Source organism: Mastigoproctus giganteus, chromosome 3 (assembly GCF_048544385.1).
Source record: "Mastigoproctus giganteus isolate SK-2022 chromosome 3, ASM4854438v1, whole genome shotgun sequence".
In the NCBI taxonomy this organism is placed as follows: Eukaryota; Metazoa; Arthropoda; class Arachnida; order Uropygi; family Thelyphonidae; genus Mastigoproctus; species Mastigoproctus giganteus.
This window is the reverse complement of record NC_143577.1, coordinates 60,247,144-60,274,268: the sequence shown is the minus strand read 5'-3', so window position 1 is coordinate 60,274,268 and position 27,125 is coordinate 60,247,144. Positions and strand designations below refer to the sequence as shown.

General features: G+C 37.1%; 1 protein-coding gene across 5 annotated transcripts in view; it reads left to right on the top strand.

Moving 5' to 3' along the window:
• The window catches only part of LOC150088045 (gamma-aminobutyric acid receptor subunit beta-like), an 863,205-nt gene that overhangs the window by 117,598 nt on the left and 718,482 nt on the right, over positions 1 to 27,125 (top strand). For all 5 annotated transcript variants that reach the window (XM_090369305.1, XM_090369303.1, XM_090369307.1 and 2 more), the window contains exon 3: positions 13,999 to 14,066. In XM_090369305.1, the coding sequence (XP_090225431.1) occupies positions 13,999 to 14,066 (68 nt within the window). The remainder of the gene's footprint in view (positions 1 to 13,998; positions 14,067 to 27,125) is intronic.

Genomic DNA, 27,125 nt, shown 5'->3' with positions numbered 1-27,125 from the left:
GTATAAATAGTGTTTCCAAAGATACTGCTTAAAAATTGCGTCATATACGATTAAAGAGAAAATCAAGTCACGATTTTTTCTGATAGAGTTATGATGCAACAAACGGGATTTCCTAGTGTTTATTCAACTAAAATGTTTAATAAAGCAAGTTCATTATAAAGTTTTTGGTGTTTTCATTACGATTCACACATTTGTGAAATCTAATAAAGTAAAAACTTCGTAGTTTCAACACACTAAATTATGACATTAGTTTTAATTTTTTTATGAACAAATAATATCGTTCTTCTAAGAGTTGTGTACTAAATTTTATAGTTTTACCAGATGTGCTTTTCTTTTATATAGATATTTTTTTTTGGGAAAGGGGCTGGAAGATGGTTTCATGAATGTTTACAAATGAGCAAAATTAAACTCAATTGCAAGAAACGATCAATGACATATTCGAAGTTTTTTCAATAAAAAAAAACTCAGAACTTTTTGTTATGACCATCACTAAAGCTGTAGAATCTCCCCTTTGGCAACAAAAATTTCCTAGTGACCAGGAAGACTGGCCTGTTGTGAATAATTGTTGTAGAACCAAGAGATTTGTTTTTTTTATGTGGGATAGAAGATTTGGAATGTCATAATACTCATAAATCAAAGCACTGTTCTTATTCTTTGGCTTTACTCGCCCTCGAGGGTAACGCGTGGTTCTAATCATCATAGATCCATACCGAGTAAAGGCCTCAGTTCGAATCCCGTCAGTGGAGCGAGCAATTTATGGGTTTATTTCACGACGTAGCTGAATTATTCGGTCTCAAGCTGGGTTGCATTTTTTACAACGAAAAAAGGTTTTTCATCTAGCAAGAGGCCGAAGAATACAAGCAGTTAAAGCCACAATGTACTGAGGCCTCATAGCCTTAGCAGCAATGTCGCTTAATACACGCAATCCGTAAAAGTAATGTCATTATGGCTTTCAGTGATTGTATTTACGTGTAAAAGCAGGACAGGATAAGGCGGGAATAAAAATACACATCCATAAAGATGTTTGGGAAGAGAAATTATTCCTTCCCTATTAGTGAAATATCGCATGAATAAAGACACATTGGTAAAACTTTTTTCTCGTTATAAGAAAATTGCTGCTCTATTTGAAACGGGGCCAAAAGAAACAGTGAGAACAGTTATTCGATTTTTGCATCATAAAACGATGATAAATGTATCGCCTCACAAGCATGTCCAAGAAACAAGTCTGTGTTTGAAACAAAAAAACAGGCTTTGAGATGTGATCACTCCAAACATCGCTGTCTGCAAACAGTAATAGTTATCGTACTTTGGATGAGAGGTGCTTTCTGATTCATAACAGTTCCGACCTTGTCTCTTCTGACTTCCATCTGCTCAGGATGGAAGTCGTCAGAATAGTGTCTCAAAATGAGTGACTACGTTTAAAAAATATTTACTAATATCCCTTCATCTGTGTATTGTTTATTTTTTTCCATAACTAAATGTAATTTTACAAAACACCTGTCATGTGTATTCTTATATTATATAAAATGGATCATGTTCCGATGTTTTAGTGCTATGCTGACATATTTTTAACTTCTTCTGACAGCTCATAAAAGAAAAATTCAAAATAACTTGCAAAGTTTGGTGCCAAAAAAAGATGCAAGATCTGCTGGAAAAAAAAATTTTTGGTTATTTACCAGTTAATTATAAAGTATTTTCTTCTTATTATCAAAGGTGGTAAAACAAAATTTACGATCATAATTACACGATACGACTCCAAAGGTTTCTTTGCGCACTCGCCTTTCCTAAGACCAGGGCTAAATGTCTGTCAGATGCTATTGTTTATAGCTGACGGACTTGCAGCGAGGTGACAAACGCGGAACGAACTACCTAAAGGGATAGCTAGACAGTTCCATTAGCAGGATCAGAGACAAAAATGGCCTCGCCTGCATTATTCATAGATCTCATGCAACTTCATGAGGTTCTCTAGACGGAGTGAAGCTAAGAGATTTCTGTTGTCACAGCGCATTGCCTTGTACACTTAATCCCCGGTAATTTATCCACAGCCTTTGTCAATATCACTGCACTTCGCCATTAGCGGGACACACACCTTAAAGAAACCTAATCCCTCCTGCATTATATATACAGGAAACTGTCGAAATTCCTTCACTTAAAAGAAAAAAGTGAAAGCAAAATTACCAGTTTTTTATTATAATTAACCAGACTAATGTTGACTGTTGTATAGTTTAATTTCGAAATATATCATTGTAGGTAATCTCCTTTTCTTCGTTGATTTAAGTCCATATAAACATCAGGATATGTAACGGAAAAGTATACTACTTATTCTTAATCCATCCACACTTCTAAAGTTATTTGATGCTTTCCATCCAATTGAATGAAAATCGATTTGCTTTCAACTCTTAAGAACTGGATTTTCTGCTTATTAACGATGGCCAATGGGATATCGTGTTTTCTGCCTTAATTGCCCATGAAACGGAACAATCTTAAATTTTCAGTTCTTATAATAAAAATAAATTGAACGGATTTTGCAATACCCTGAAAGGTATAATGCCTAGAGTTTCGCTTATTAATAAAAGAATATCTTCATCCCGTCCATAGAAATTCAGTTTAGTATGGAAGATAAAACCCTCGCTGAAAGCGCAGTGGACAGTCACTACGCTAGCAATATGAGGGAAAGCATCAGTCACCGGCCAAAGAATTAGTTTGTAATTTCAATAAAGACTATCTCATGTGAGGGATATTTATGATGCTTAATGTCTTAGTTTACATATTATACAAAGGATGGCAGGATAGGTAATGAGAGGAATCACTGTATACTATTGCAACAAGAGCTAGAAAAATTAGGCCGATGGGCTCAGAAGGAACAATTAAAGTTTAACATTGACAAATGCAAAATATGTATATGGTTAGCAGTAATCCTAAAATAACGTACCAGTGGTCAGGCCGCATCTTGAGCAATGCATGCAGGTTTGGAAGCCTTGCTTTAGGATGTGGAGTGTTGGAACGCGTGCAGAGAAGAGCTAAAAACTAGTGAGGGATAGAACGTACTCTTACCAAGAAAGACTTCGGGTCTGCAAACTGCAGCACCTGGAAGCTCTGCAGGTGAAGGGAGTTTTGACTGAAGTGCTTAAGACTTTAAAGGGATTGAGTAAACCAAAATGCTGAAGGAACCCTAACTCCTTCTCGCACAGCACGCAAGGGTACATAAATTGAAAAGGGATGGTAGCAGATTTTATACGCAAAACGTTTTCAGCCAGAGAGCGAGTAATTGTTGAAACAAACCTGTTTAGTGATATGAAGTGGCTAGTTTGAATGCATTTAAATAGGGATTAGACAAATTGTTAGAGGGGGCATGAGAGATGAAGTGAGTATTTCTTTTGTTGCTGTATAAGCTTGTTTCCTTGCATAATTTGCTAATACTAATAATTCATCTCTGGCAAAGCAATATGAATAAAATTTATGAATAATATATACATCTACCACTCAAAACATTCAAAGAGTAGCAAAATGTGCCACTCACATCTTCAAGAATATCATTCCTAAAATGAATGAAGCTTCAGATTCCTGCGCAAAGACCGGTGAAAAGTTAGCAACTTATAATTCTCATGCTGAGTCGGCAGCAGTTATGCAGCACGTTTAACATTATTAGTAAGACATTTCCAAAATATACAGAAGAGCGAAAATCGACGGGATCCCTGCTCACAGTAAGACATGCTAACATCTGTGGATGACACTACAGACGCTCCAACAGAGACTGTGTCAAAGGCCAATTAATGGCAGATGACGACCCATTCTTTCCAATGCAGGCCACTCGCGGTATCCTATTGGAGAGCGTTGCTGTTGTCTCACCGCATACGAAAACGACCTGGGTTCGAATCGTGTCTGGCAGCAGTTCAGAAATACTTCCTCTTGGCAATAGGAAAATTGTTTTTCATATTTTCTATTCATCTTTATATACCCATTGACCAATAAATTACCGATTCTGGTCAAATTTGTACCCGTTTTTTTTTTTTTTTAATATAAAATCGGGTTCCTTCATAAAGTTGAGGTTTATACTAGTTATAAATCTCGAATTTTAGAACGAACCATAGAATTGCAACTATTTAAGTCACACTATAAAGGTAGTAGCAATATTTGCAAACTGTTGCCATATTTAAGATAATTTAAATGAAAAAAAATTACATGAAACAAAAATTAAGAAATGTTCGAAGAGATTTTCTTAAACGCACCCATTTAAGTATCAGCAATTTCCCTTAGCTGTTGAGGTCCTAGATAAAGGAGAAATAATCAAACGTAACACTATATTCCTCGAAAGCCTAATCACTATGCAATAACGATGGCCCATAATGGTTTTTATGCGAGTGAATAATCATCAACAACGCCCGTCTAACAGAATAACTATTGTTAAGGGTACGCCATTCATTGATCTTACTTGCTAGGTGTACGACTAGGTGTTCAAAATCTTATATTGAACCAAGTAATTAAGAACGCATATTACTTATTTTATCATTTTGTAAACGGGCATCTTCAGCTAAAGTGTAAGGGGCGGGTCTAATGAAAACGATAATTAATTTTCACCAATAGCTGTAACTCCATTAAAAATATCTAACACCGTTTCAATAAATATCGTTAGTGAAGTTTTCTGATTGGTCTTGAAGCCATTATTTGATGGCTGGCTTCACTTTGTCGTCTTCTGGAATCTGTGTCCTGTGACATATTTCCGTCTTCCCAAAACAAATTGCAAGACTGGGTCAAAGGATGCTGCTCAATCACTTCCCGATGCGATTGCTGGGTGGTTGCCATAGCATATTGAGCCAAATATAGTTGCATATTGCTGTATAACAAAATGACCGGGTGTCTTGATTTTGGTAAGGATATGTGCATAATTCTATCCGTTGATTATTTCATCTCTACACAGGAAATGCGCAGTATTCCCTGTCAAGAATACTGTGAGTTCTTCGAACATAACTTTGCCATTGTTATAGAAAGTGTTGAATTTCTTCACCCGTGGTGATAAGTGCTTCTATTGCAAGCGATCCAAGCAATAATTTCCTTTCTCTTCATACAGCCTTTGGTGCCATAAACATAATCCCGTTCGCAAACGTTTCTGCTAATCTTTGAGACATCTGAGAGTCTACTTTGCGCTGATTTTCCTGAGATCGGTTAACTAGCGCTTCGACTAAAGGAATTGAGTTTCTCTAACCATCGAATGGAGTCGTACACATACCTCACTAAACGAGGTCTCCGCTCGAATCCTACCGATGAACAAGAGGAAATTTTAAATCCTCTTCAATCGAGGCTGTAGTTAGTGGATTTCAGGCAGAGGAGGTTGATTTCCTTCAGTCAGTCACTCGAGCCTTTTCAGCTCCCACAACATGCAATTCAGCCATGGACGCATACATCTACAGACAAAACAATTATATGAATATCTGGAAAGCTCCGGCCCAATTAAAATAATTTTTACTTTCCCCTCCTGTTATTCGAAAAATACATTGGATGCCTTAATCGTGGGGTTCAAGGTTTCTACAGTAGGATAGCGATTGTTTCGACAAGGCCGTGTTCCCGAGAGTTGGTATTGCTCTCTAATATTTTTTTTTGACTGGTAATGGACCTACGGTCCATCAGATGTATCTGCGGTCACCATCGCAGAGGACACCAGAATGCAGGGAGTTTTCTGGTCTTGGGCGAAAAAATGGTTCTCTGGGGGCTTTAGCTTTTTTTCTGTGTTGCATGAGATTTGATTTTTCAGAAAAATCAATCCATAGTTAAGGATTTGCACAGTAGGAAGACTGATTTTTCAGTTGACCTGTTCCTATGGCTGGAGTACTGCAGAGTAGGAAATTTTGGCCATCTTGACTGAGGGTCATAAATTAATTTCTATGCTCTCTTGGGCTAAGTAGCGGCGAATGTTGTTTTTGTACTGCAATCGATGAATGATGGTGTAACCAGACTTGACTGATACCCGGCTTCCTGGCCAGACTACTGCTGCACATTATAGTTTTATAATCATAAAACTATAAGGTGTGAGTATGGGATATTCTGATGCGAACTCTGAGACTAAAATTAAGTGTTGTAGTATCTTAATATTTAATGACAGCTTTTTCTTTAAATACGACGGTACCGCAGATTATTTCACATGCTGAGCGTACTTCCTGTGATATATAATATTAAAACATTCTCTCACCATTAACTACAGTTATGGTAGTGCTTATAACAGAAGAAAAATCTTTCAGTGTAATGTCATGAAATAGAAATTAACAGTGTGAGAGGAAAGGATACTCTTTCTTCTATCTGATCATCGATTAGCAGTGTCGCTGCTTCTAGGAACAGCAACCACGTAATTGGCCCTGCAGGCAACAGTTTTACATCTTCAGCATAACAAACAACGTTATACTGAAGCATTAATAGGCATTTGTTGATTTCAACATCTGGGAAACACAAAGGTGTTGGAAGAAACAATTCTACAGAAATAATGTCAGATAATAATAACAAAAGTTTTAAAACTGTGGTAAAAAACTTTTACGCAAAGAAAAAAAATCTTATATAAATATTTTATTATATAAAGATTCTAAAGCCACGAAAGATTATATTACATGAGTGAAACTTGTTGTTATTATTATTAATATCATTTTATTTCCACATCAGTGGGCACCCCTAGAACAGCCTAGTTCGGCTAGAAGAGTGTACATGATGTAAATTCCAGTTGATTATATTCATTGGAATTGCAAGAGATCAAAACAGATTGAAAATACACAAAGTAAAAATCAATACAATAAAATAAATAACAAACAATAAAAAAACAATCGTGAATCCAGGAAAGTCTTTGCGGGGAATTCTTTTCGCATAGTGCTTATTGTTCGTGTTTATAGAGTTCTTTCACTATGCCCTGTCTATAGCGCGTCGAGCTGCAGAAAGATGAGGTATCAATTCCCGGGAAGTTATACATTCCGAACGTATTTGCCGGGAACACTGACCTAAGTAAGGTATTGCACATTTTGCAGACAAGATTATAGACAAGGTGCTGAACTGCACCGGGTTCGTTGTGAGTTCCGAGGGTTTGCAGAAACATCCCAGATGTCAGGCGAATCCATTTGGCTGCATAGAAGTTGTGCAAAGGTGTGTAGATTCCTCTCTTTGACTATGGTTTCCGAGGGTTTAATGCCCAGGTTTGCATAGAGCACGCTCCTAGAGATGGTGAAAGGGTAGCCCATCTCTTTAGCCATCTCAAGAGCCAATATTCAACCCCCAGAAATCTCTTTAGTTGAGTAGAGGAAACTCCTGACCAGAGTACCGATGCGTAGAGCGGTACGGGTATTAAATTTCATGAGATGGCCTTTGAAAGTAAGCCCATCACTTCAACCCCAAATCCGTGTGGGAGTGAACCTTTTTAATGGCAGTCCCATTTATTGTGAGCATAATTTCATTAAGTCCTTTTTGTGAAAGTCATCTGAGCTGCTTTCTGAGGATTCATTTTAAGTCCCAGATGTCCTAGATACTCCTGGAGGTCAAACAGTACTATCTATTTTTATAGGCGACTGCCTCAGCTTTTGCTGGATCATCGGATGTGACCAGCATCTTAAGATCATCAACGTATGAAATGAAGTTTGGGTGCTTCGCAAGGAAGGGCTCTAGTGCTGCGGAAAAAAACCATGATGAAAGAACTCCTCATTATGGGATGCCGACAGAGGACATTGTGGTCCTCTCCATTCTATGGTCATATTTAATAAAGATCTGATGAGGAGTTGATGGAGGATAGCAAGAAGATTACCTTCGATTCTGAAATAATGCTTCAAAATTAACTAGCTCTGTTGTGCTGAGTGTGTCTAAAGCTTGTATGTCAAGAAAAAGATTTCAAATTGTTTCTAGAGCTAAGGGCTTTTTGGATTGCCCAGCTGGTCATTAATAGATTTGAAAGCGTATTCCTCCTAGGAATAACAGTATGTTTTTTTCAAACACTTATTAGTTCACGGGAAATAGATTGCTCTGTAGTCTCTTTGATCTTTTGGTTTACTAGTTTTTCGGTCTACCATGCTTTAGACATTTTGGGAATGTCTAAAGCATGGTAGACATTCCATATTGTCGGTGTGATACCAGTCTCGAGGATACGGTTGAAGAGGTGATGTAACAGGTCAATCACATAGAAACTGCATATTTTGAGAATAAAGAGGGGAAATCCGTCGGAACCAAATGTACATTTATTGGAAAGACTGTTTATTGCTTTCTTAATCATTTCCCTTGAGATCTTAACATGCGCAAGCTCGGTCTTGGCCTTAATATGTGATGGCCGCTACAGGGGGAGGGGTGGATGTTGTTCCTGATCAGGGTGGAAGGTTGACTTTATCCACAGTTTTATCGTTTCTTCACCCATTTCCACCTGACGACCACGTGTGGAACAGATTCTCTGGATATACTTACGATGTGCCTTCTTCCGAACACGCAGGAAATTCGCTCTTTGTTTCTTGTAAGCGATGTGATCTATAATGGAGCCAGACTTTTTTACAGGTTCTGCAGGCTTTTTGCTTTAGATATTAAAAGCCTGTTTCATTTCGGAGTTGAACCGCCACTTTGTGTTTGACGAGATTTTCTCTTCGACGCACCAATGAGAGCAATGCGTCTTATTTCATTAGAAATGGCATTAGTTGCCTCTTCCACTGGTTTGAAGCAGAGTATTATTCCAATTAAATGCTTTCTAAGTTCAGTGAGGATAACAATTGGCCTGACCAGGTTGGTTGAAAACGTGGTTACTGTATGCACCGGGTCCGCAGATTTGGTCCCAGCAACTGAGGTTGGTTGCAGGTGCCTGTGCAATTTCGAACACTATTGGTAGGCTATAGGGAATGATTTGTATTTGTTCCAAATTGTGATGGAAGCTGTCCAGCACTTCATTTCCTCTGGTCGGTGGTGTATTCAATGGAATGGGCCCCCAGGTCCGCATGGTATCTTCCATGTCTTGCCTTGCATGCATCATTGTACCTTGGCAGAGGCAGGATGAAATCTCCTTAAAATAGTTTGGATATCGGGGCCTAGATGAGCAGCCATCCATGAGATAAGATCCTCTCTGATTGATGGGTCATGTCCTTGTGGGAAATACACAAGACAGATTTGGATCTTTTTTTCATTTTTGCTGAAAATTGCAGTGCTTGCTTCATAGTTTGTTTCACTGCTATAGACATGCATCTGCCTGAAAGAGGTCTTGTAGAAGATGGCAACACCACTTCCTCTCTTATCCTTCCTAGAGTTTTTTTTTTTTTTTTTCAATATATTGATAATGAGTGGACGAGAGGAGCAATCAAAGTTTTCCCTCATCAACCCATATTTCCGAGATGCAAATGAAATCAATGTCTTCCTGAAGGAGCAGGGCTTGCGAGATATGTTGCTTGTTAGCAAGGCTCCTAATATTTTGTAAACAAATGTTAGTTGTTTGGGTTACATCCATTTGCCTCTTGTCAATTGATTGTTGTTGGTGTACACTAGGGGCCTTGTGGTTGGTATCTTTTTTTTGTTTCGATGAATGGCTTAATTAAGGCACCTGTCGGCCATACTGGTGATGTGCCCGAGGGCAAGACAGAACAAACGAGGAATATGATGAGTATTTTGTTTCGATGGGTCTAACATCTACCTTTACGGCAAGCTCTATATCCAAGAAGCTTTTGATAGCAGTATCCTAGGTAGTAGGCGCCAGCCTAGTGATGAACAGCTTGGCACGGGAAGTCACTGCTGTGATGTTGTAAGTTTCGCAAACTTGCCTGAGCCGGAGATTTTTCATGTAAGTTTCAGTCCGTTGAGTACGCTTAGTGGTTGAATTAAGGGCGTCCGTTCCGTCTGGATTAGACATGATGCATCTGGTAGACCTGTCCACATTTGTGCTAGCAACTGCTGTCTGAACGACTTGTGCATAAGATCTGATGGGTTCCTTGGTGTCAATCCGGAGTTTATGTACTGCTTGCTTGGCAGGGAGGAGATGGCTGAGTGAGGTTCTCTGCAGAAACAGCCGATGGCTTGTCCAAGTTCTGTCGAAGGGGTAGTTGTTAAAGGGGAGCTGGGAAATTGGTCTCCCTGTGAATGCGTGTTGCGGGAGCGGGGAGACCAAAGTGCCCGTTTGGGTGGCATCTGGTCACTGATTTTGTTGGTTCTCTATAGGTTGGTTGGTGGGTTTCGTTGGACCTGCTCTGTTCTCAAGTTGTCTGGCATGAGGCTCCGCCTGTGCGATTCCCTCCGCATCAGCGTTGTATTCGTATAACTAAGTTCCTGTGGCGATAGGATGTTAGTAATGACCGAGGCATCACCTAGTTTAGAGAGCTGTTAGGTTAATTATGTCCGTGACCAGAAATGTCAGATCCTTAATTTGTTTTCTGAGCAGAAGTAGCTCATCTCTAATTTCCGCGTTCTGAATTTTGATTGGATAATTATCGCTCAGAAGTTTTGCCAGACTCTTTTCCATCGGTTTCACGATATTTTCAAGACTGGTCTCTTGAGGAGACATAAAGTTGTGAGGAGGAGGATCCTGTACGTAATTTCCTGTGTGGGGATAAATGGTTGATTTGATTGATGAGAGAGGGAGGGTGGTTGGGACAGTTTGCAGCTCTTCCCTAACATCAGGAGTTTTGAAGTAGCATGGCTTACTAGCTGGCTTCTTTCCCGTGCCTTGTTCTGTAGAGAGAGAAGCTAAGGCTCGCCCATAGTCATTCTTTCATATGACTCTTTATCCGAATCTATGTCATCCTGCGCGGGAGATTGTTCGCTGGAAATGCCCGGTTGGGTGGAGGGGTTTCTTTCTGATGCTTCATTAGTATGAAATTGTGTAGGGCTGTTCTTCTCAGACTCTACAGAGTGCCTACCACTCTTAGACCGTTCAGTGACAGGTGAATTGCGTTGGCAGTCTATTTTCGAAATCTCAATGTTCTCAGATTGTTTTCTCCGGTATGGCATCGTCTGTTTTTTGACCTGATCGTGCGAGGCAATACGCCCCATTGTTGCTGGTTAGCACCTCACACGAAATTTCATTCTCATTGACAGCTGCGTGGTCCTCAAAATTGCATAAGGTAGCAGGCCTTACAATACGGTTTTCTTCGTTGGTTCTTGCGGGGACTTCGACTTGTCTGTATTCGTCGAATTATTCTATATTGTCAAGCATTGATTACCTGAGGGACATGTTTCCAGCCAGTTGTCTTCGGATCTTCAATAAATTTAGGATACACCCTGATAGGTTCTGTGAAGACAAGCTCTACAGGAACGAAATCCTCAAGAACTGATACCAGATAATAAATCCATTATGTTCACCTGCGACTGGACTGACTGCTTTTTTTTTTATACTTTCCTATTTGTATTTGACAAAGACTTTTGTCAAATACAAATTTAATCCTGTATATTTCTCGAGTCGAGCACGCATGTACTCTTGTTTATTGTACATGTGTTCCTCGCACCTTAGTCTATAAATGTTCACACCCTTCTGGCGCAGTGCCGTCCCGGGAGCGACCCAAGGTTTCTTGGGGAAATAAACTGATTCTAATAATAATAAAAAAAATATTGGTTTTATATATTTTTAAGATTAAAAACAGTTTAGAGAGAGAAAACATGAGGGTTTTATCTCAGACCGGTTAACTCGGTCACAGTAGAATAAATGCCCATAAATGGTATAAACGGAATTCGAATCTAGCTCTTTTGCATCTTACGATAGATGTATAAAGATACTATGGTCGTAACCATTGTAAGTCTGAAGCCTTGGGGATGAATACAGGGATTGAAAGATTGATGGTTCATGTATTTCTAAAAGTTCTAATTTTCAGGTAATGAGAATAAAAGGTGTGGAAGAGAATGAAATCACAGGAGAATGAATGAAGAAGAAAATACCTATAGAAAATTCAGAGCTGAACTCTGAATTAATGCTTCAGATGCCAATTCATTTTCATGGCGGAATAATATTCTGAATTGGTATCTATATGAAATGAGTGAAGTAGTAACATCGCATTCAAACCAATCTGTGAAAACTCAATTTCGAACAGAGTTGCAGATTTGTATTGTGTGTTTGGCGAGGTTTAAGGCCGCCATGGTTTATTAGACATTTAGGAAGTCTCAAATGCCATATTCATTTAATTATTCAGGTAAAAATCGTAGTTATCAGTTAAAAATCGTAGTTAAACAACAATAAAAATTGATAAAACTAGTCACTATACTCTGCATTGAAAACCAGTTTTTATGTTGTAATCAATGCATGTGGGAATTTTCATACAATACAAAATAGCTCGAAAAATATTAACCACCAGATGGGGTGTGCACAATGATTGAATAAAAAATTAAAGTAAACATTTCATAAATATTTATTGACAGTCAAATATGCACGTATTCACCTTCATTTTCCAATAAACAATCAAGACAGAGCATTGTCTTCACCAAAGCTGCCCTCAATTTCCGATGGAATGTTCGCTACCTTCCGATGAAATGCGTCCTTGGAATCTGAAAGAGTTCAAGACATTCTGTGTAAAGAATGTTTACGATATCATCACCACCAAAATTCTGTCAGAATTATATCAGGCGTCCTTGCAGGTAAGGGATGTGGAAAATGGCGACCGATAATTCTTTCTTCCATGAAAGTTTCTCATAGATGTTATTTGACATTATTGGCTATATGGAGCATTCTGCATAAAGTCCGGCTTTCATGTAAACTTCTTACAGCTTTAAGCTACAAGAATAAGACCATGTAGGGAAAATATTCGATTTCTCCAATTGCAGATTGCTCCTTTTTATATATCGGACGCAAAAACTAATTTGTTTACTGGACTCAATATCTCTTAGCTTCCCATCGTGGTCAAATATAACTTTTTATTGTTTAAATGAATATACTGATTACAATACAAAAAATAAATGAAATAAAGACTTGTCGATACGAGCTGTAGTTCTCGAGTCATTAAATTTTAAATACAGGAAAGGATTTTATTATTTATTGCCATCCCGCACATGAAAATAGAATAAATAAAAATTTAAAGGAAATTAACGAACTACAGTGAATTATTTAATGACAGAAAATTATCACACAAGACATAAATGCAACTGCATTCTAAAGGGAGAAATGTCAAGGCTTTGTCATTAAAACAGATTACGACGATCGTGCAGTTCTGAGAGAGAGAGATCGGCGCCTCCTGAAAGTGACCAAATTGTCTAATCTTAAGTTACCTTGTTGAACTTCTCCAGAGAATAGTAGCTCTCATGGGGGTTAAACTGAGCTACAGATTGATGTCGAATTTGTTCCCATCTTTCATCTGGCTTATGTTTGTTCCAAGAGAAATTGGAAGGTTATGTTATTTGAAGTCGAAGAATTTGTTTCAAAGACGAGTATGGATGGCCATTTATAAGCGGAGACAGAACGATTGTGTTTCATAACAATTGAAGATAATAGAGGTTTTCCCGACCCATATAAGGGCTAATGGTGGATACTCGAAAAGTATGTGTTGTTTGTAGTGCATGGTCTGTAAAATAAGAAAGGTCACGAAAGCTATGGATTTATAGGTAATGGAATAAGGATATTGTTACATACAGAATAAGAGTAGAAAAAACAGTACTCCGGGATATCTCAGCCAGAATCGGATTACCTTCTTTTCCTTTGCCCTAACAGGTAGCAATAATAAAATCCATACTGGTGAATAGTAATCGGAGTCAAGCTGATCAAAATAAAGTAACAGTTGGCACATGGACAACACTGCTTCATTTCTTTGGAAGTTTAAATTGAGGAGCATTTTACTTTTCCCTCCGAAGGTGTTACGAACTATTTTAGCCCTCCCTGAACTGGGCAGCTCTGATATGCCATAAACACAATTCTATTCTTGTACGGAACCAAAATTTATGAATTATTTTCAGTCAGCTGAAGAATTTGCTAATTTACTTAATTCTGTGATAGATAATGATTCCATTTTATTTATCATTCGAAAGGAATGGAATTTAAAATTACTTTATGGTTAATTCCAAAACAATTGAATCTAAAATGTTTTTCTCATTTTCTTTCAGGGCCTCCTGTGTATGTTAGTGTCACTATGTTCATCCTCAGTATTAGCTCGGTGTCTGAAGTACTAATGGTGAGTACAAAAACAATATTTAGAATAGTTATGAACAAAAAAACAATCGTGAGTTTTGACTATCATTGATAAATAAATATTTTAGATGAATATCATATTTACTAGATCTTTTATCAGTGCCTGCAACCTAATAATTTAAATTCGAGTTTTTGGAATAATTTACAGTATAAAAGACATGAAAGTGAATACCCTAATATTAACCAAGATATTAAATGGTTTTGTGATAATTTAAGTTGTTATTCAGCAGTTCAGGTTTTGTAATTTTATTAAGGCAAATATTAAAAGAAACCTCTGACTTATTTTTTCAGGAAATGTTTACTATTAAGAAGCAATTTCAAAATTAAACTGATATGGCAGCTTTCCCATGGTGGTGGATCTAAAAATAGTGTTACTACATCTCTATGTATGTAGGTTGTACTATGCCCTAACTTAAATTCTTCGGTCACGCTGGCGAAATGCCAATTTGGAAGTTCCCCCAAACCACCTAAATAAATAATATATATTCTAACAACACTCGTATCGGTAACAAAACCTAGAATAAAAATTATTATATACACAACAGTAATATCCTAACAATAATCAAAGGCAAATTTCTTTTATTTCAGAGGGGACTATTCTGTACAAATCTGTTTGTTAGCGATACTCATAGAAAGAAAATTACAATTATGTAAAAATCCTTCATCCGGTACTCAGTTTGAGCATAAAATTGATCCTATAAGGAATTAAGAATCCATGTGATGATATTCGAAAGCGCTTGTTTACTGAAAGGGAACTTAAGGTTTGAAAATCAAGTCCTTTAAAATTAAAAAAATATGCGCATAGAAAGGTTTTGTGACATCATGAATACTGAATCACACATATAACAAACTCTTTCTCAATTTCTGGAGTGACGTTTACTAGGGACTGTTCAAACTAACACTCTTTTCCAGTTTATTCCATAGATGCTCAATAGGATTCTGCTACTCATGACAGGCTTTTGAAGTCTTTCTCGTATTTTTCAAGTCAGTCTTTTACGCATTTCAAGCAATAGTTGGTTGCATTGTTAACGACTCGAAGTATCGCTGTCCATAGGGGGTAAACATCAACAGGTCGCCTGATCCGTAACCTCGTTAAGGTATACTCTGGCGTATACGGTTCCTTTCAATGGACTAAGGAAACTAAGGTTATGTCACGAAAACATGCGCCACAGTATTATTACTCCTCTAGCAGCTTGTATTGTCGCCACACAGCAGGGTGCAACAAGTGCATTGTGAAGTTTCCTCCATATGTGAACTCGTCAATTGCATTATGCTGAAAAGAGTAAATTGGGTCTATCGGACTGAAGGATTTGCCTCCGATCCTTCTCCAGCGGTCTTTTGGATTCATAGCACTACCTCCCAACCTTATTTTCCCTAGGTGTCCGAGATCAGTGGTTTACATGGAAGTCTCTTATTCCCGTAGCATTGCATTCTTTGTAAGCGTCATCACATAGTGCAGTACTGATGCCCCCCCCCCGTGATGCCTTCGATTTGAATATTTTTTGTATAGCCTGTTGTATGGAGTCCAAACCTTTATGATCCTTAATAAATTTCCCAAGCAGTGTATATTTATACAGGTTAGTCTCTCAAGAAGCGCTGTCCCCAAAGCACTAAAAGGAGTATTTCTATGTTGACATCTCATAAGTGTCACTAGTATACAAACTGCAATGCGTCATGGGAATTTATAAAGGTGCACAACTCTTAAACTCATGAGTGCCATGGATAAAATACTTGGTTTGAAAGATGAAAAGAATTTAAGTTCCAAAAAATAAAGCAATTACTACCCATACTCTCTTATCGTCCTGATAATTGGATAAAACGTTTTGTTTAAAGTTCTTTTGAATTCGAAAGAAATAAGTTGTACGCATGCTCTTTAAAGACTGAAGAGTAACCATGAAGAAATGCAGAACTCTAATCCATGCATAAATATTTTCATAAAATATTACTCGACGTTTTTATCATTTCCTGCGGATATAATTACCGGAGTCAGACAATAAATTAAATACGAATATGCAAACAGAACGTCTTAGAAATTTTATATAAAGAGTTCTTGTCGCAAGGCATAATTCAAATAACTAATGCAAAGGTCTTGCAAATATTGACAATCGAATTCAGAACTGGAGGCAATAATCCTTGTGTACATTCTCTAGATGAACTCTAAGTTAGTTGAGATTCAGCTGAGACAGCTGGTCACATTGAAGCATAAGTGGATTTATTTTGCATTAGTTCGATAAAAGTAATAATGGGCCATTCGTTCAAGTTATTATTAAAAACAACATAATTCATACTGAATTATCCAACATTACGAACTTATTCATGGGATTACTTCATTTCTATGCAGATAGTTTCATTGCTCTTTCAGATTATTCAGTGTTTTGGAATATACAATTTAAGCCCATTTTCGTTGAGTAAATTTATTAATTCTTTCATACAAGCTAAGTTAAAACAAAATGTTTCAAATTGCCATTTAAAACATTTATCTTAAGTAAGCTCTCTTAAGAAATAACCAGATGGGAATCCGATTAATTCGAAATTAGCATTAAATAAATAAAACTCAATTTTATATCTGATAGCAATATAATAATTAAAAATATTCCTTTTAAAATTACTACTAAGTCGATTTTGCGATTGGCTTTTTATCTATCGTTCCCTCCCATAAAATCTGTTAATATTAAAAAAAACCTTAAGGTGACTTTGACACGCTGGAATTCATTCCAGAATGCGTCTATTAATATTTAAAAAAACAAAATGTGAACTTCTGTGATTAGTAAAACTATTATTGCACATCCTCTACTCTTAATAAAGAAAAATTAATTAGCACATACATTCAAACTCCGATAGTTCTTAAACAGCCAAATATAGACGTAGCGGAGTAAAGTGAGATATCATGCCACCCAAACACCTTTTCCTTGAAATGCTTTTCATATAATATATTTTAATACATTCTTCTAAAATGAAATTTTCCGTTCAAGAGATTTCTGAGAAGCTGAAACCAACCTATTAGAAAATATTTCGCTCTTCTTGGGATGGTAACTTGCTTCCATTTGAGGTTATTTTAGATAGTGACACGAAGTAACGCACTGTCTCTTAATGTTTTGCTTTTCTTTTATAATTTACGAGAACGAAATCGATCTCTCTCTCTCTCCTAGCCTGTTACGTTTCAACTTAATGTTGTTTTACAGCTTGACTCATGTAAGTAATGGACGATTTTTTTTTTTTTAATTTGACACAACGCTTCAGAACAGAAATGCGCGTGGGGAAGGTTTATCCTGACATCTACGCAGAGGCTTCGTACGTCATAAGATAACAGGAGAACCTAACGTTCCAACGGGTGAAAAAAAACTGAGTTATATCAGAAAAAAAATTATAAAAATATCCAGGCGTAGTGGCGATACCTGTAATCCAAGATAGCGATGGTCGATTTTTAAAGACCATGCGCTTCGTTGATTTTAAAGTCCATTCACAAAAAAAAGAAAAACCGTAAAAAGCTGGGAGATCGAGTTAATCTTGGCTCAGAACCGCACAACAAACTACTTTTCAGTACAGGGTGGAGATCCATGTAATTGAACTGCCATCCACCCATCTATAATCCTATTACGTTACAGAACCAAAATTCCTGTCAGCTTATAAGGTGTGAATATTTTTTCCACGCTAATTATCCGCATTTCTCACCACATACTCACCATCCTAATGAGTTTCCCAGAGATATTTCTAAAGAGAATTGTTATGCACGAAAATGCAAGCGAACAAATTTAACGAACAAACATTTAGCGAACAAACTTCTCCAGAGGGTGGGTGAGAAATCATTGGGAGATTAGCGATATTATTTAAATATAAATAACTGTTTTGACTTCTGTTCGAATGACCAATCTTAAAGAAAAGCCCTCGGAATATCTAACTAAATATTAAATTTACTTAATATTCTCTATGCAATTAATTTGGCAACTTCAAGAGATTAAATATTTTGATTTTAGTTATAAGAATGAAACCCATATTTTCGTATATGTTATATAAAAACTGTAAAGGATGAGACTGAAAAATTAAGTCTTTTCGGTTTTACTAATGGAAAACCGAATTCTTATTTCAAGAATACTCCACAACTTAATGGAAAGTGGTGCAATTTTATATACACTTCGTACATAGAAAATAATTTCTCCAATGGACACAGGTGTTCCTACCTTAAATTTTCGATCCTGAGAATAGTGACATAAAGCTGCTTCACTCCCCGCCCCTCGATATCGTCTTAGAGTCCCCTGCTTGATGTCACATCTCCGTAGCATCTCATCAATTTGGTCTCTGTAGCTTAGTTCTGGCGTGCCACTGGGTCTTGTCTCATCAGGGATTTTCTCTGTAATTCGCCGATCACTGTTTGTCTTGTCTTCGCCTCCAGTTGTCCTGCTACGGTAAGCCTTTCTTTCGCCAATAGCCAAAGCAAAGACTCTGTCCGCACTTGTTTTTCTGTAACATTTTATGCGTTTCTTTCTTCTTACCTTGTAGTTTAACTGAGACAATGTTCTTTTGTTAAGTATACCGAGGTATTTGTCCCAAGAAATTTATAACGAGGTATTTCAGTCTCGTTATAATTTATGTTTATGTAGATCACTGTTTTGTGTTACTTACTGTATTCACCTAAAATTTCGAGCATATTAAATTAACTAAGCAGCGCATAAATGCAATATGGTATCCTTTGTTTTATATGTAATCCAAATATTTTCTTTCGCTCTAAAGTTAAAACCGAATATCGATTTGTCAGATTCTTGACAACTGCATTAATCAACACTTATAATTTAACTTCCTCCACATTCATTTCTTCCCACTGGATTGGGAATTCACCATTCACAATCGCTACACACTCCAATTCTATAAGCCTATATTTTTCTACACATACGGTCAACGACCAAGCATTTATGGTCATAAACTTTAAAATAGTCCATTGATAAGATGAAATTTTACTTTCCATATTCTTCATTCAAGATTCGTTTACTTTTCCTCTTCTGTTCTGTGAATTTCTAAGTTTAGCATTCAGCAGTTTCGTTTACGAAGATTACGTTCGTAGCGAGAATTCTAATGTTGTTTTTGGATTGTATTTAAACTGGAATGTAGCAGTATTTGTACAACCAAGTAATATATTTCGATTAACAAGAATGCAGTTTGAATCGCAGTTTATCTCATGTTCCTAGATTTGAATGGAGATGGTAGCCCTGTAAACATTACGGACAGGACGACTAAATAAAAATTTGATTTTCTAGCAGTTAAAGTACAGCCCATACATATGCTATATATCCCAGAGAGGAACAGTGCTAAGCCAGCTTCTTGTGAACCCTATGCTAGACTTTGATGGTGGGGTGGGGGAAGAGGACCAGTCGGTCTCCAATTGCTTTTAATAGATGATAAGGCACTCTCCCAAAAGGGTACAATCAGTAAACAGTTTCCTACAGAGGAAAGGTATTCCAGGAATGGAGAGTTATTCCTGAGATCTTAGGACGTGAAGTCGTTGACCGGGTATTGTCAGCTATGGGAATACGGGTTTGCGATTCAACAATTTCATCTCATAAAACTAAGCTACGAATTTCCACTTGGAAAAGTAAGCTTCAGTATCAACAGGTCTCTTCAACACTATTAATTCCACGAAAGCTCTTAGTGAATGTTACTTAGCTGCCAGGGATGATCGTACTGCAATCTCCTTTGACAAATACACATTTTCAGATGTGCATTATCTAATTTTCATATTTCAGAAATTGGGCTTTATCCAAAAGTTCACATACATCACTGCTACGTCATAAAAAATATACTTCCATGACTTGTATCAATTATTTTGAAATGATTAAGCTTTTAAGCACTATAAATGGGCCGAATTATATTCAGTTTTTTTCCCTCTAAATTTCCAAGAAATTTTACAGAGGTATTTAACGATTTCTTGCAAGTTCACCTAGCAGTGCACTCAGTGTCACCCCTTTGTTATCGAAATTGAATTCCTCATTTAATATAATCAATATAGTGGTAATACTTAATCGGAATTCTAATATGAATCTTTTGTCGCGAGCGCAATGGCCAACCTCTAAACTGAGGAAAGGACCAAATTTGATTATATTAATTAAATAAGATAATGACTGGAGTAGTTAACAATTATTTCCTCCTCCATAACATTTCCTAAGTTTCCAAATTGCTCACATGATTAATCAATTTATTTATTCATAAAAAATGCAGACCAGAGATTCGGATCTGGCGTTCAGCCACTCTCTGAAGGCATTTCAAAGCCAACAAATGGACCATGTGCTTTTTCATATTATACTTTCAAACCGAATGCATTCTAAGTCCATTTATCTGTCGTAGGATTTTAAAACCAGAAATTCCTGAAACTTTCCATCCAACATCAATAAAAATTGGTATTGGATGGAAAGTTTCCATTAAACATCAGTAAAAGTCTCTCTCGAAATTCATCTACATAAGATCCTCTGATAATCGATGAATCAGAACCAAAATCACTCCAAAAAGGACTAAGAGTCCCTTAAGTGATAAACAAACTTGGGCACACTTCTGATAGTATATTTAATGCATTTATACATTTAAAAAGCTGCTTGTTTGCCTTAAAAGTATTTTGCATAAAAATATATAGTATTTTAACCAAAAACAACAGTTAACTTTAAAATTCACGCTCAGAAGAGCTTCTCATAAAGCCATTACATTACGAAGCTGCTAAGTCAACAGAACATCGTTCACTCCAAGTTGCTAATGATATGGCACTGCCATTTAGTATAAGTGTTCAGAGGAAATTCACGATTGTGAATGTCGCATCTTATACAAGAACACGAAGAAGCAGTAAAGGTCTATTACGTCATCATGTCCCATTAACTCTTGGGCTTATCTCCTTAAGCGAATAAACGATGTTTTCGTGACTATATATTACAGTAGACAGGATTAGATGCCGTACACGAAAAGGTTTACAGTAACAAAATACTCAGTGTTTGTTATGCAGTAGAAGAATACATTAGGGAAGGGAACACGCCGAAACATTCTCTTTTCTGTGGATTAGAAGTGGCATTTTCGGTACAGGGATAAAATAGTGAAGTCGTAAAACTGACGTGTTCATACTATAAATAAGTTTTCCTTTAGGTATTAAAGAGAAATAAAGACATAATTGAACCCCTTTTTGAATATCCTTTTATTTTATTTTATTTAAGCAATTAATTTCTTTCTAATTAATTTATAAATAGCATGTTTTTATACAGAGAAAAGAGATTCTTTCCATATAATAGTGTATGTATGGTGGCACGAAACTGTTATCTACAGTACCAAATAAAAGACGCACGCTTGTACGAAGCAAAACAGCCAGCCTAACAAATTGATCACTGAGATATTGCTAGAAAGGTTCTACTATATCTTCATCTAGTTTAGGAAACCGTGAAATAGTATAAATGAGCGAGAGAATGAGAATCTTTCTTTGGCAAACCAACGAGAATTTGGGAACGACCACTGGCTGTTAAACTAAATTATATTCTGCTAATAGCATTGAAGTATATATTTTTTACGATACTGTTTTGATATATTTTTCTTTTACTTTGTCTCTTTTATTTACATTTTCAAAGTTGCACAGACAGTCTCAACTGTTGTCATAATTCGCATTTTCAGGCCACCGACTTTTACTACTGCAGTTCGATATGCTGTCCTTGACACAATTCTGAAAAATAAAATAATAAATAACTAATAAACCTGATAGACTAATGTGCAGTAAACGCAAGAAACATTGGATCACTGCGATCGATGCTTCTTAGGATCCAGAAAAGTTAGGTAGATGGGCTGAGAAGTGGCAACTGAAGTTTAACATTGGCAAATGAAAAGTACTGCATATGGGTTACAATTACCCAAGAGAAACGTGCCAACTCTGCAGTACTACACTCGGGGAGGTGGAGAATGAAAAACACCTCAAGTAATTGTGCAGTCAGATATGAAGTTCGTTCTCTGGGCAGTGCAGATGGGCTGCCAGAGCAGGTCATGGAGTTTTGTCAATGCTATATAGGAATTTGTCTAGCAGAGACAAGGTGATTATCCATTTGTATAAGGCAATGGAACAGACTTCCATCTGTTGTTGTGGAAGTTGATAGCTTAAATAAATTAAGGCTGTGAACTAGACAAACATTTGGAGCGACCGGATGGGTGAAGTGGGAAGGTTTTTTTTTTGGCTGATTCGTATTAGCTTGTTTTCTTTCATCCCATGCCTGAACTAATGCTAAAAGCCACTGGCCAAAGAAGTGGAAGCCAACTGATGGTAGATTTTTTTATCTTGTCAAATAAACACCCCAGGCTGTAGATACGATTATATGAAGTCTTTTAGATCCAGTAACTGCTGGAATTCTTAGTTCATGAAACAAACAACAAATATTCACTTCCGGAATGTCGGATTTGTGTTCTCTTATAAAGTGGGGATTTTCTAGTCTTCAAATCTTCACATTGTGTTTTTATTTTCCAGACAGTAGAAGGTAGATTTCGTCTTAGAAAATTACCTGAATCTTACATTCGATTAAGTATGCTTTTGGTAAAAAGTATTCGTATCGCTCTCTTTTGTCATTATTGAATGCAGTAGTTGACTGAAAACTTCGTAGGAACAAATAAAAGTCGCGCAGTGCTAAATACATAAATAATCTCATCTCTATTTTTTTTGCTATAATTAGTCAACAAAAAATATTTTTTTCATACCTCCGTAATGAAAATAAGTGATTCTGGAGGAAATAGAGCTTATTCCGAGAATTACCATAAAAAGTCTATCACGTCTATATCAAAAGATGTACCAACCTTTAATGTTAAAATAAAGGGATATATACGTATAATTCAAGTTTGTAATAAAAGTGTAAAAAAATATTATTCATTCTCTATAACTCATTTTAATTCGGAAAAAATATCATAAATCGTAGTGAAATAGTTATATTTCAATAATATATAATCAGCATACCTGTAATTGTCCTTAATGTTCGCTACTAAGGGATATTCTCTTGTATTCCTGCTTACTCTCCCTCACAAGAGAGAGCAGTAACCTTTTATCATTGCAGAATCCCAGCGTCCTTGGTACCGCTTTTCCATGGAAGCATCTTGATGAAACCGCTTCCCTTGTTCATCATTCGCATCTCCCAGATGTTCGGGTTAAAATTCGATATGGGAATGGAGAAAATTAATTTTAAACGACATTCGACAGTTCATGTTTTTGTAGCACTCGAGTAAATTATACACCAACATTTCATAGTTTTCTTCTTTCCTGTTACCCAAAAAAGCATGTACTACCACCATTAATGATCGCCAAGCTGCCAATTCAACCTCCTCCAACTGGGTTTCAAACAAATCGTCTTTTAGGAGTTTCCTAATTTGGGGTCCTACGAAAGTTCCTTCCTTAACTTTAGCATATGTTAAATTAAGCACCTTCTCAAGTATGAAAATCCGTTACCTTCTTTATCTAGTCCTTTCACGAAAATTTTCATCAATCCAAGTTTTATGTGCAGGGGTGGAGAAAGAACCTTGTTTGATTGCCCTAAAGAAATATATTTTACATTACATTGTCCTGGTTTGAACTTGTCCCGCTTGACCCAAAGTCACACAACATAACGTTCTTCTGTCGCACGGCTGTCCCTCAAACATAAAAAAAAACAATATTTTGTGAAACTCCTCTGCAAACCAAGAAAAAAACAAATAACCAAACAAATAACCTCAAACAAATAACCTCAAGATCACTGAATATGTCCCAACCATAATCCTGGTATTTTATAGCATATAGAACCTTAGACGTGCTTTCATGACTTTCTTTAAGTCCAACTGAATGAAACACAGGAACTGATGGAAATTTGTTGCCATTATGAAGCAAAATTGCTTTTAAACTTAGTTTTGAGGCTTCTATGAATAATACCATTCATCTGACTTATGCACAACACCTAGTTTTTTTTTTTTTAAGAAGTCTAATAATGTCTTTGCAAAAACACATACTGTCCTCGGTGGCAAAGTATTTCGAAAACTCTTACTCTTCAGGGGCTGTTTATGCTTGGAAGATATATTTACAACTCTGAGAACATGTCACGATCAGTTAATACTGGAAAACCTTGGCGCAGCCTACAAAAAATCCTCAACAAAAACGCTAACTGAAATTGTAAATTGTTGAATCGGAATTTGAACCTAAGAACCATAGGTAGAAGTCTGATTATGTTTATCACAGAAAACTGAGGTCGGAATCGATTGCTCTAATTCAGAGAATTAGCTTATGTCTATTAAAATAAATCAGTTTGTCATACATTACTGGCTAGATTATGCGAAATTGGCATATTTTGGTAAAACGTAACTCCCTCTCTATTTAATAACTACGACATGATGTGAAATTATCATGGTGATTTTCGGAATATACGCATAAAAATTGGTTAAAACAGCATTTCAGTTCTTGGAAGTAAAAATCTTGGATAGTGTTATGAATACAGAAAAGACAAAATGATCCTTCACAGACAAGGAGGTTGGGGTTTAACAAAGACAATCAGGAACTTATAACTAAGACTGAGTTTTCATATACACTACCCTACCATTAATATCCGAACGCCCCTCCATGGATGTGGAAACAGGTCCTATGCATGCAACACGTCACAGAACCTGCTGTAAATATGCACACTGGGCTTCGAACAGACAATTGCAAAAGTGGGCATGCAAGATGCGTTCAACAGAATTGATCACCTCAACATATGCTAGACGCCGATTAGCACGATGTAAGGAGCGCAAATCCTGGACTGTACAGCAGTAGAACACTGTCCTACGGACAGACGAGTCTAGGTTCACACTCTACCAGTCTGGTGGCCTTTCCTGGTTGTGGCGAACTCCAGGGGAACAGTTTCTTCCTGATTGTATCCTCCCAACAATGAAGTTTGGTGGAAGCAGTATAATGGTATGGGGCTCCTTTCATGGTTTGGCTTGGGCCCATTAGTCGTTATCGACAAAACCATCAGTGCTGTGCAATACCATGAACACATCCTGGACAATTATGCACTTCCAACATTATGGCAATACTTCTGAGAAGACCTATACCTGTATCGACAAAACAATGCGCCTTGCCATACTGCTCGGGTTGTAACAGAGTGGTTTGATGTCATGGGTGTGGAAAAGTTGGATAGACCAGCCCGAGCCCTGATATGAACTGTACCAAGCATTTTGGGATGTATTGGACCGTTGGGTACGTGCACGTAGAGATCGGCCAAAGAACAAGGCCGAACTGTTGGCTGCGTTAAAGGCCGAGTGGAGGAACATATCGCCTGACATTTATAAAAAAGCTGGTTGAGAGTATGCCGGGAAGATTGAAGGCCGTCATAAAAGCAAAAGGTTTCAGCACAAAATATTAAATGCCACAAAAGCTCTTTTTGTCTAAAGGCAGGTGTCCGGATATTAATGGTAGGGCGAACTTCCAGTTAGGTAAGCATTCAGTACATATAGAGCATAAATTAAAATGAAGAAAAATAGCTAAAAAATATTTTTTTATTATTTATATTCCGAGATGACCACATAAGGCCAGAGGAGTTAAATAAACACAAATAATAATTTTAGTACAAGGGATAAAAAAAAAAAAAAAAACTTCAGTACATGAATTTCAGTATGCCTGAAACGACTGCTGTATTCAGAGAACATTGCAATTCATTGGATGGAATGTGAGGCCGTTCTGGGGAATAGTTATCCATCTTACAGGAGGGAGTAAATTTTCACTATGAAAGGCTTGGCAGCAAGTTTACTCTGATTTGAGATTGGATTGCAGTTCATCGTTTTGAGCCTTTTTTCGTCCCAGTTAAAGAGAAAATAACTCTGAATTGCTGCCAATCTGACGTTTGTGTGTTGCCTGCGTGGCGAATTTTTGAAAATGAACCCTTGAGATTAAAAGATCCCCATTATGGGAAGAACTTGAGTTGGATGACTCCATCGTTCAGCTTGATTTTAGCAGTGGTTAAAGAGTGGGTGTTCTCGTAAATCACGAGAAAATACCGACAGATGCAGAACTCGTGATGTGATGTTTAGTGAGGAGATTAACCAGCCCCGTCTGAAGTTTGCTAGTTATAGGTGAATTGTCTGGTAGCAATTGATATGGGTAATCTTGTCAGTTTTAGCTCTTCAGCCATCTGGATTGTCCTAAAGTAGGACCGGAGACTGTGCTTACAAGAGGTCCATTTTACTAGTTAATATATTCCGTGTGCAGTGATGCGTTCTTCCATGATGTAGTTTGCGTCCGCTTTACTACAGAATGGGGAATAGGCTATTTTTTGGTCATAGTTACTTGTGGAATTTGAACCCATTACATAAATCTGGCTATATCTCATAAACTTAGGTTATATGGAAGATGCAGAACAACTTTAAATCTCAGTGACAAAATTATTGTTGATGTTTCATGCTACAGTGAGGTCGCAAGTTGTGGTGTTGAAGCGATATTGCTCTATTGGCAGTTATTAATGGTTTAGTTCTTTTGTTTCCATTTTCTCTCTTGCATTTAAACGACTACCCTTTTTTTTTTTTTCCCCTGGGATGTAAAACAACAGCATCGATATAATCTCGATGGTTCGTACTGAACTTAGACTGTTCTTGTTAACTGGCCATGGTTCGATTAGCGCAAAGGAATTAATTGCCATTGTGGAGAAACGGAGACATAGGAGCATATTATATATACTTGTAAGGAATATAACGATCTAAGAGTTGAATTGTTATATCGGGTGAGTGACCTCAATGTTACGTTAGAAGGCTGTGAAGCAATTCTAGTGGAAACTCAAGATAACCTTTCAGCTTTTCAGGACTTCGTGACTGCTGCATTTGATATGCGAACTCTTCTGCGTCTGGAAGCTTGGGAATGATAATGCAATATAGTGTGGAGTATGAGCCGTCTTATCTAAAATTGCGAGAACTTGGCTTGCACTGCTTTGCATTAATGGAGTCATGAGTTCGTGTAGTGGAGTCACATTCAAATCATTCTCTCTTCTGGCAAAAGTAGGTTTTACTTTGGGAAAATTGGGGATCCCTCATTGTAATATATGATACTGCGGTAGATCAGCTC